General features: G+C 43.8%; 1 protein-coding gene across 7 annotated transcripts in view; it reads left to right on the top strand.

Moving 5' to 3' along the window:
• Positions 1–1,357: 1,357 nt before the first annotated feature.
• LOC123376137 (intracisternal A particle-promoted polypeptide) overlaps positions 1,358–10,600 on the top strand; it is a 32,291-nt gene continuing 23,048 nt past the window's right edge. For 3 of the 7 annotated variants that reach the window (XR_006581699.1, XR_006581697.1, XR_006581698.1), the window contains exons 1-5: positions 1,358–1,518; positions 2,282–2,625; positions 3,897–4,328; positions 6,037–6,192; positions 7,687–7,854. Coding sequence is in view for 2 of the 7 variants with exons in the window: in XM_045027917.1 (XP_044883852.1) it covers positions 2,334–2,625; positions 3,897–4,328; positions 6,037–6,192; positions 7,687–7,854 (1,048 nt within the window). In the remaining 5 variants the exon portion in view is untranslated. The remainder of the gene's footprint in view (positions 1,519–2,281; positions 2,626–3,896; positions 4,329–6,036; positions 6,193–7,686; positions 7,855–10,600) is intronic. The other 4 variants (XM_045027917.1, XR_006581696.1, XR_006581695.1 and 1 more) reach the window with 2 other exon arrangements.

The following is a 10,600-nucleotide window of genomic DNA, read 5'->3' as shown; positions in this document are numbered from 1 at the left end:
AAGATCTCCTCCTCCATACAAAATCAAATTTCACAGTTAACAAGCAAAATGTGATTTCAGGCCCATTCTTGTAATTGTGCTGCTTGTTTTAGAAGCCACATAGGAAGAAGATCTGAGATGACTGCCTGCCTGTTGTAGGGCTCTCCATCTCATTGTAAAGATGTAGCATGTGGATGCAGTGCCCTCCTCTGGAGACACAAGTGTTCTGTCACATTACTGCCAAGATTACAAGCTTCTTGTGGCAAAATCAGTAGCCTCAGCAACCCTATCCTGGAGCTGTAAATTTGGCACTATGGTGTGAAAACCCCAGCCCAGGTCAAGTATCTAATAGCTGACATCAGACTGACTAATCCATCCTACTTCTGATTAATAAATGTCAAAGAATCAATGAGCTAATAAATCTCAAAGGATTATCATCACCATGGCTTAAAATGTGTATTGATTTATAGCAGTGTGCACATGCATTTATATGCATGCATTTACTAGTAGAAATGGTATGCTATTAATATCTGAACAGACTTAACTTCCTTCTAATGATTTTTTTTTTTAGGTATATCTCCACAAATCTAAATCTGAGAGTATTTTGAGCCCTGTCAGGAATGATCTCTGAATTAAGTCAAAGGGAAAGGAGGAAAAATAATACACAATGTGAGGTTCAGATTAATTTTCAGGGCAATTTTAAAGGGGCAACATTTTAATTAAAAAAATCATTGTGATGACCATGTGTGGGGAAATGTTTGCTGTTACTGTATGTGGGTTGTTATTTGCAAGTCTCACAGTAAACAAAGTGAGGTGGGAATGTTCTTTTTCTGCACTGATTTGTACTTGCTCCGATGAGATTACTATCGGTGGTGCTCCTGCCCTGGGAATCAGGACAGAACCCAGAGTTCCTTCCAGCATTGTGCGGGTGTGGGGGCAGTGTGTGTCTGTCCAGGGGAAAGCGCAAGAGGGGCACTTGCAGCCAGGGTGGTGCTAGGGGGTGCTGTTCTGCAGGGAGCAGCTGCTGGGTGTAGGTGGGAGTCAGCAGGGGATGCCTTCCCTTCGGAATCAGGGCTGGCCTCCAGGCCCCAATATGGGACTAACATGGTGCAAGGAGCAGCGCCTGTGTAAGAGCTTGGTGGGGCGGGGCAGGCGCTCTCCCCTTGCGGTCAGTGCTGCCCACAGGGGGCGCTGTACTACGGGGAGCGGAACAGAGGGTTCATTGGGGTCACTCTCCCCGCCTTAGTCAGGGGCCCATTGCACTTCAGCGGGGTTACTGAGCATGCTCTGTAGCAGCAAATGGCGGGGGTGGGGCCGAGGAGTTTAACGTCACACCGGTAACGGCAAGAAGCGCGCCTGCGCCTCACCAACGCCCAGCTGGGTTGCGCATGCGCGGTTTCATCCAGGCGTCTGGGTCCGCTCCTCGACTCACGTGATCATTGCGCCTCGTCGGGCCTCCCCTCCCTGCGCTTTGCGGCGCGCAGAGGCTGCTGGGAGGCCGGAAGGAGCTGTCCCGCGGCTCCGCTGAGCGGGAAGAAGGTGAGGGAGGATCGGCGCCTCCGCCCGCCCTAGCGCTGCCCCCCCCCCCGGTGCCACCAAACCGCCCCCAGCGCCGCCCCCCCCCGGTGCCACCAAACCGCCCCCAGCCCCTGCGCCGCCCCCCCGGTGCCACCAAACCGCCCCCTGCGCCGCCCCCCCCCGGTGCCACCAAACCGCCCCCAGCCCCTGCGCCGCCTCCCCCCGGTGCCACCAAACCGCCCCCTGCGCCGCCTCCCCCCGGTGCTACCAAACCAGCCCCTGCGCTGCCCCCCCCGTGCCACCAAAGCGCCCCCAGCCCCAGCGCTGCCCCCCCGTGCCACCAAACCACCCCCAGCGCTGCCCCCCTGCCGCCCCCAGCTCCTGCGCTGCCCCCCCGCCGCCACCAAAGCGCCCCCAGCCCCTGCGCTGCCCCCCCGCCCCTGGTGCCACCAAACCGCCCCCTGCGCTGCCCCCAGCCCCTGCCCTGACCCCTGCCGCCCCCAGGTCCCCCAACCCTTATGCTGCCTCCCAGACATCCAACCCCTGTGCTGCTGCCCCCCGGGGCTGGACCCCAATCCCTGCACTGTCCCCCGTCACCCAGCCTCCTTCCTCTGCAACCCCTGTGACCCTCTGTTGGTCAAAGTTTTGTGTGCTCCATGCTAAGCACGTTCTTTCTGGCTGCTGCCAGTTCCCTTAATTCATCAAAAAAAAACCCTTACTCTAATAATGGGGAGTATTGATTCCACTAGATGAACTTGCCCAAGTTATTAATTCTCTTTCCTAGGCACTTGGAGACAGACAATGGACAGCAGCCTTTGGTCTTCTCTGTGATCACCATGGCTTGTGTGGCTTGTCCCAGGGTCAGCGACAGCCCTTTCTCCTCAGACAAACATGCTCGTCTCATCCTTGCCCAGATGAACAAAATGAGAGGTTCGCATAATTTCTGTGATGTGCAGCTCCAGGTTGGTGAAGAAGGATTTAAGGTCCATCGCCTGGTCTTGGCTGCAAGCAGCCCTTACTTTGCTGCTCTGTTCACGGGAGGGATGAAAGAGTCTTCAAAGGATGTAGTACGGATCCTAGGAGTAGAGGCTGGCATCTTTCGAATGCTCCTGGATTTTATTTACACAGGTATATTTATGTTTGCTATTCTGATTGAAAAGTGGAATGTTCACTTTATATAGATCACCTTGTACTATGAGAATTATTAACTGGCTCAGATCCTTAATGGTGCTGCTGACCTGTGCAGCTTACAGAACAGTGCTGAAAGTACCATTCCTTAGCACATTTAAAACTAGGCTGGACTAAACATTTGTAAAAGTACAATAGGAATCAGTCCTGTATTGGCATGAGAGGAACTAGAGGATCTAAAAGGTCTTCTCTATCTCTACATTCTAAGATTCTGTTCTGCTGTACAGTGAAGAGAAATTCAGTACTGTGTGTTGTACTTACTACAAAAGTGAGTTGTCTCTGTAAGTGTTTGAATACATATAAACATGCACATACTGTATACATGTGCAGGTATATATCACTATGCATGTAGTTGGCTGCTATTCATTATCTTGCTGGCCCTTTCCAGCAATGATGCTGGCCTTGACTGTCAGTTTGGCTGTTTGTCTCACAACTTTACACTTTTTCTTCCATAACACGCCTTAGAGTTGGAACCACCTTCCTGAGCTGATCTGTAAGGCCAGCATCCTTTTTCTGTCTGTGCTTTGAGGTCTTCAAATAATCGGGTAACCATTAGGGCTAGGTTGAGTGACATTCAGTGGTAGCTGCGATATCTCTCTCCCTATCTACTTTTAAAAAAAAAATCCAGAATCTTCAAGTCACTCATGTAGACAAGTTTTACATAGCAATAACCTAAGTAAGAATTTTCCTAATTCTTCCTCCCTCCTAGTATTTCTTACCTTTAAGCACATGTATATTCCTATTGAAATCTAGTTAAAACAGAGCCTTTGTAGGATCAAGGCCTAAAAGAAAGGAGGCAAGAAGAGACTATTTTGTGTTTGGCTGATAAAGGAATTTTATATGCATCTATAAACATAGCATAAGTAGGTCATAGTTATTTAATTATGTTGTGGTCTTCAGTCGATGAGTCACTGGAATAACCATCCAGCAGAAAATCAACAAGACTCTGTCTGTGATTCACAGGCGTTCTGGGTTATCCCTCATATTTGTATTTACCAATTTTAATGTAAGTATGCGACTCCCAGGTAAATTCCTTTTCAGATACTTGTAAACATCTTACTGCATTACTGAGCTGACAGTAATTTTGCAAGGCAAATGAATGTTTAGTTCAAAATGTCCAACTCAAATGGAAAAGACTAAGGCTTACCACTGTTTAGGCTATTATAACATCTGAAATGTGTCCTGTTTGTCACGTTGTCCTCTGCACACAGGAGTAGTGAATGTTGGTGAGAGTAATGTTCAGGAGCTGATAGTAGCGGCAGACATGCTCCAGCTGACTGAAGTTGTGGATCTTTGCTGTGAATTTCTGAAGGGACAGATCGACCCCTTGAATTGCATTGGACTCTTCCAGTTCTCTGAGCAAATTGCCTGCCATGACCTACAGGAGTTCACAGAGAATTACATCCATGCTCACTTTCTGGAAGTTCAGAGTGGTGAGGAGTTCCTGGCGCTAACAAAGGAGCAGCTTATTAAGATCTTGCGAAGTGAGGAGCTTACTATAGAGGATGAGTACCAAGTTTTCACAGCTGCAATGCAATGGATTTTGAAGGATCTGGGAAAAAGAAAGAAACATGTGGTGGAAGTGCTGGATCCAGTTCGATTCCCTCTGTTACCATCCCAGAGACTCTTAAAATACATAGAAGGTAACAGAGAGAGAGAAAAATGAAGATGTTTGTTTGGATGGAGTATTTGCCCTTGGTAAAGGATCACTGGGTTTTATTTTTTCCAGTTTAAAAGTGTAACAACTGACTATTAAACTAAAGAAGTTTAGTTGATTAATGATTCCTGGGGCAATTCTGTGCCACTGTGCAATGCAGAATTTTGCAGAAATTAAGGTGCATGCAGAATTTCCTTTCCCCCACGTAAATTGGCTGCTGTGCTGCTAGCCACCGTTAGGGGCCACTGGACCCAGCCAGAGCCCAGCTAGTAGATAGAAGACACTGCTGAGGGGAGAGGGAGGGAGCTAGTCCAGTGGTTCCCAAACTTTCTAACAACCTGTGAACCCCTTTCACTAAAATGTCAACTCTTGTGAACTTCTCCTAAAAATGACTATTTCCAGGGATTTTCTCCTTTACCTGAGTATAAATTATAAAAGCAGTGATCTTGGAAATATAATTTTTTTATGACAAGCTTATTACACACTATTATTATTATTTATCATTACAGTATTTTGATTATATATGAAAACAGCAACACTCTTCCAAGATCTCACTTTTGTAGGTTGTATCACTTTGAATAAGCCTGTTCTACGACAAGGCTCCTATGTTTCATCAAGGAGTATCAGATGGGAAACAGCATGAAGGTATTTAAGAAGCCAACTCAAAGAGTTCCTCCTACACAAGCATTCAGGTCTCGAGCAGTCCAGGCAAACGCACATTACAAGAAAGCTTAAACTTGTTCTTCATAATAATTTAAAAAACAATATTAACTGCCTGTTTAATTATAAAAACGGCAAAAAATCCATCTCTCTTTCCATTTCTTACAAGGAGTCTTGAAGTTTAAATCTCCTCAGTGTGATAGATATGCTTGTTTTGATCTGCTTAGCTCTTGGAAGTCCAGGGGCTCTGGGCTGCTGGCTCTGTGCTGCCTGGGCTCCCTAGGGACAGCTCTCTTGGCCGTATAATATTTCGCAAACCCCAGTTTGGGAACCACTGAGCTAGAGGGTTCCTGGCAGCTGCAGTTCCCAGCATGCCCTGAAGGAAGGGGAGGGCAACACACAGGAATCTGTATAAGCCTGGAAAAGAGCCTCAGGCTGTTTCATCCTCTGGGTCCCCGGGCTCTGGTGGAGAGGGGTCGGGTATTTGGGCAAGGGGGGGCCACATGGCTGGGCTCTGGGGTGTGTGTGCAGGGGGTGTGGGTATCTGGGCTGGGCGGGGAAAGGGGATGGAGAAAGAGGAACTGGGTTGTCATAGGTGTTTCTTTAACTCTCTGCTCCTGGGGGAATTTTTGTGTCTCTGTATTGTTGCAGATATACTTGCTGACAAGTATTTTGAAATAGATTACCAAAATAATTGAAACTGGTTTGATTATGTAGTGTTATTTTGACAAATAACATTTGCAGAGTTTTAAAATATCATGCACACACTTTTTAATTTTTTGGTGCAAAATGCCCCAGGAGTATTTAATATATACTCACATTTTGATTTTTAAAACTAAGCCTTTGTGAAACTTTTGGACAAGAATTTTTGAAATCTGTCTTGGTTTGTCATATGAAAAGCAGAGAGGAGGTGGTGGTGGTGGTGATAATAGTTGACTTATATATTTTCCCCTCGGGGTTGGTCAGTTACTGATGTTTATAGTTGTCATTGTGACTTTTTCTTTCATGTTTCTCTTTAATTTTTCTTTTCCAAGGAGTTTCAGATTTCAGCCTTCGGGTGGCTCTGCAAACCCTGTTGAAAGAATATTGTGAAGTCTGTAAATCTCCCAAAGAGAACAAAGTCAGCAATTTTCTGCAAACATCTAAGGCTCGTCCCAGGAGGAAAGCCAGGAAGTATCTTTATGCAGTAGGTTAGAATCTGGTTGCTTTAACCTTTTTAAAAAACAGTGACTTGATATTTCATATTGCATTAAAACCTTTTAAATTCTTTGTCAAAAGCTAGTTGTCAAAATAGTGTTGTGTATCTAATACCATGACTTTGTTGCTGGACTACAATTGTGAATAATGTGTTTATTCGTAAATAACTGGAGCGCATTACAAAATACAAATACGTTCATATTTCATCTTTCCTGAATGCAGTATCACAGTCTGGAGTAGTCTTTCAGGAATCACTTGCCTCAGGTGCAGAGCAATAATGCAGCCCGTTATGTGTACTGTTCACAAGTGGAACATATGTACAAAACATGCACCCTATTAGTTTATATTCTTCTAAGGGTGTTATGTTTCTTCCCCCTTTTTTCCTTTTATAATAAGCATTTTTGTACCAGTTTGGTGATCTTTGTAAATTAATGGGTCTTTTATAAACGATGAATATAATCAAAGAATACTCATACCTTTTGCATTTGGGGTTATACTCAATTTTTTTAGTTCCACTGTTCATTTGATATGTTTACCCTTTGAAAAGAAGTTTGTGCAGAAGCACTTATTGCTAATAATGGAGGTGACCATTCCATGAGTTGGTGTATTAAGAATTGCAAAACTGTCATGAGATTAAGGTCTTAGGTCAGATAACATTACTTTTCTCTTCTCTAGCGCCTTTCATTCAGGCATCTCAAAGTGCATAGCAAACATATATTGAATTAAGCCTCCCAGTGGCCCTCTGAAGTCGGTACTATCATCTTAATTTTTCAGATGAGAACTTATCCTGAGATGATGAGATGAATTGAATTTCCCAAGGTGTCACAAACAATCTGTGGCAGAGCCTAGAATAAAAACCTTCTCCTCCTAAATCTCAGTGCTATCCCAGTATTATGCCTTAACCACAAAATCATCCTTCTTCCTCCATCAGATACTTAGTAAATCTAGGAGAAAAATTCCATTGATGCATAGTAAGGTGCTTCAGCATCTAATACTCTGGAAGGTGTTTGTATCCAGCTGTTCTAGCAAACATTCAGAATCCCCAAATTGATCTCAAAGCGCTTTACAGAGGAGGTCAACATCATCATCTAGTTTTACAGATGAGGAAACAGAGGCACAGGGAGGGGAAGTGACTTGCCCATGGTCACGTCAGCAGGCTGAGAATAGACCCCAGGTCTCCTGAGTCCTAATCCAGTGCTCTCTGCACTAGACCACACTGTCTCCCCAGTGATTTTTCAAACACTAAAAACAATATTGATTTCTCTGCTGGAATAGTTTCTGAAGTTCCCTGCTAAAGGAAGAAGTCTGATTTGATGAGTATTAGCATAGGCATGACTACACTGAAGAAAGATGTTAGTCACTCTTTAGAATATCTTTTGCTCTTATTTTGGCTTTTTGTAACACTTGAACCACTGCATTAGAATTGGCTACGACCTTGAAGAGGGAGAGCTGCTAACTTACGCATGTACTTTCTATCTGTTGCCTAGGTGGATATACTCGACTGCAGGGGGGACGCTGGAGTGACAGCAGAGCCCTCAGTTGTGTGGAGCGTTTTGACACCTTCAGTCACTACTGGACCACTGTGTCTTCACTTCACCAGGCTCGCAGTGGGCTGGGAGTGGCAGTGGTGGGAGGAATGGTTTATGCTATTGGAGGTGAAGGATGAAAGGAATGTGTTACTTTGGATAACCTAGTATACCTAGACAATTCCTGATATGTTTGTTCAAACTGCTCTTAAAAACCTCCAGTGATAGGGATTCACAACCTTCCTTGGATGCCTGTTCCAGAATGTATAGTTGAAAATTTTTCCTAACAGCTAATCTAAATCTCTCTTGCTGCTGATTAATCCCATTACCTCTTGTCCTACCTTCCATGGACATGGAGAAAAATTGATCTCTATCTTTCTATGAGCCCTTAACATATTTGACAGGTCACCCCTCAGTTTTCTTTTCTCAGGATCAAATATACCCATTTTTTAACCTTTCTTCATAGATTGGGGTTTTCTAAAGCTTTTATTATTTTTTGTCATTCTTCTCTAGACTCTCTCCAGTTATCAACTTCTTTCCTAAAGTGTGGTACCCACAATTTGACATAGTACTTCAGCTGAGGCCTCATTAGTGCTGAGTAGAGAGGGATAATTACCTCTGTCTCTTACATGTGACATTCCTGCTAAAATACCCCAGAATAATGTTAGCCATTTTTGCAGCTGCGTCACCTTGACTCATGTTCAAGTTGTGGTTCACTATAGCCCCCCCAGATCCTTTTCAGCAGTACTACCAGCTAGCCACTTGTTCCCTATTTTGTAATTGTGCACTTGATTTTTCCTTTCCGAAGTGTAGTACTTTGCCCTAGTTTTTATTGAATTTCATCTTGTAAACTGAGACCAATTCTCTAATTTGTCAAAGTTGTTTTGAATTCTAATCCTGTACTCCATAGGGCTTGCAACCTCTCCCAGCTTGGTGTCATCCATGAATTTTGTAAGGGTCCTTTCCACTCCGTTATCCATGTCATTAATGAAAATATTGCTGGAGCCAGTACTGACCCTATGGGACCCCACTAGATACGTCCTCCCAGTTAGACAGCGAACTATTGATAACTACCCTTTGAGTACGGTCTTTCAACCAGTTATGTACCCACCTTATAGTAATTTTCATCTAAACCTCATTTCCCTAGTTTGTTTATGAGAGTGTCATGGGGGGCTGTGTCAAAAGCCTTTCTTAAATCAAGAAAGATCATGTCTACTGCTTCCCTTCTATCCACCAGGCCAGTAAACCTGTTAAAGAAGGAAATTAGATTTGTTTGGCATAATTTGTTCTTGGCAAATCCATGCTGGCTACTACTTATAACCCTATAAATTCCCCATGTGCTTACAAACTGATTGTTTAATAATTTGTTCTAGTATTTTTCCAGGTATTGAAGTTAGGCTGCTTGGTCTGTAATTCCCCAGGTCCTCTTTGTTCCCCATTTTAAAGAGAGGTGCCCTGTTTCCCCTTCTCCAGTCCTCTAAGGCCTCACCTGTCACCCGTCATCCATGAGTTCTCAGAGATAATTGCTAATGGTTCCATGATTGCTTCAGCTAGTTCCTTAAATACCCTAGGATGAACTTCATCAGGCCCTGCCAACTTGAATTCATCTAATTTAGGTAAATATTGTTTAACCTGGTCTTTTCCTACTTTGGCTTGCGTTCTGTCCCCCTTATTGCTAATTGTGCTGAGTATCTTGTCGCCATTAAGCTTTTCAGTGAAGAATGAAGCACACTAGGCATTAAACACCTCATCCTTCTTTATGTCCTCCATTATTAGCTCGCCTTCTCTGTTACATAATGGATCTACACTTTAATCGGCCTCATTTTCTTTTTTTCTTAAAAGAACAAGTAGAAATTTACTGAAAGCTTGCCTTTCATTAGAGTTAGTGGCCTCTATTATTGTGACTTGTTTGCTGAATGCATTGAATATATTTCAGGAGCGTCGTACATTGTGATGGTACTTCCTTAAACATATGTCAGATTTTTGCTTTACTTCAGAATGGGGAAGTGTAGGATTTTTGTTGTTACCATACTATCAGTGTTAAGGCAACATTGATATAGGGAAGAGTCTCATATTCTGACAAATAGGTTAAACTATGGCGTAGTCAAGAATACCTGAGGGAAATGTGCATTAACTTGTGTACTAACAGGAAAAATATCTCCTGCAGACCAAGGTCAGAAATGACTTTGTCTTTTAAGTGTGTGTTTGTGCTCTTTGGGACTAAGTTACTATTCTGTATATGGATGTTATTGTTGGTGCTCCAATTTAATAGTATAGGAGAGTCCTTAGCAGTCTTGATGTATTTTCCATTCTTCCAAAAGGTGGCAGTAGATCGTAAGAATGGCCATACTGCTGGATCAGACCAATGGTCCAGCTAGCCCAGTATCCTGTCTCTGATAGGGGCCAGTGCCAGATGCCTCAGAGAGAATGAACAGAACAGGGGAATTTCAAGTGATCCATCCCCTGTTGTCCACTCCCACCTTCTGGCAGTTGGAGGTTTAGGAACACCTAAAGGATGAGGTTGTGTCCTTGACCATCTTAGGTCCATCAATAGTTATTAGCTATCCTCCTTGAAAGTATCTAATTCTTTTTTGAACCCTGTTATACTTTTTGGCCTTCACAACATCCCCTGGCAATGAGATCCACAGGTTGACTGTGCGTTTTGTGAAGAAGTATTTCCTTTATGTTTGTTTTAAACCTGCTGCCTATGAATTTCAGCGGGTGACCCCTGGTTCTTGTGTTATGTGAAGGAGTAAATAACACTTCACATTCTCCACACCAGTCATGATTTTATAGATCTCAATCATATCCCCCCTTAGTCGTCTCTTTTCTAAGATGAACAGTCCCAGTCTTCTTAATCTCTCCTCGTATGGAA

The sequence above is a fragment of the Mauremys mutica genome, chromosome 8 (genome assembly GCF_020497125.1).
Source record: "Mauremys mutica isolate MM-2020 ecotype Southern chromosome 8, ASM2049712v1, whole genome shotgun sequence".
Lineage (NCBI taxonomy): Eukaryota > Metazoa > Chordata > Testudines > Geoemydidae > Mauremys > Mauremys mutica.
The sequence above is the reverse complement of the archived record's forward strand: the minus strand, read 5'-3'. Positions and strand labels throughout refer to the sequence as shown.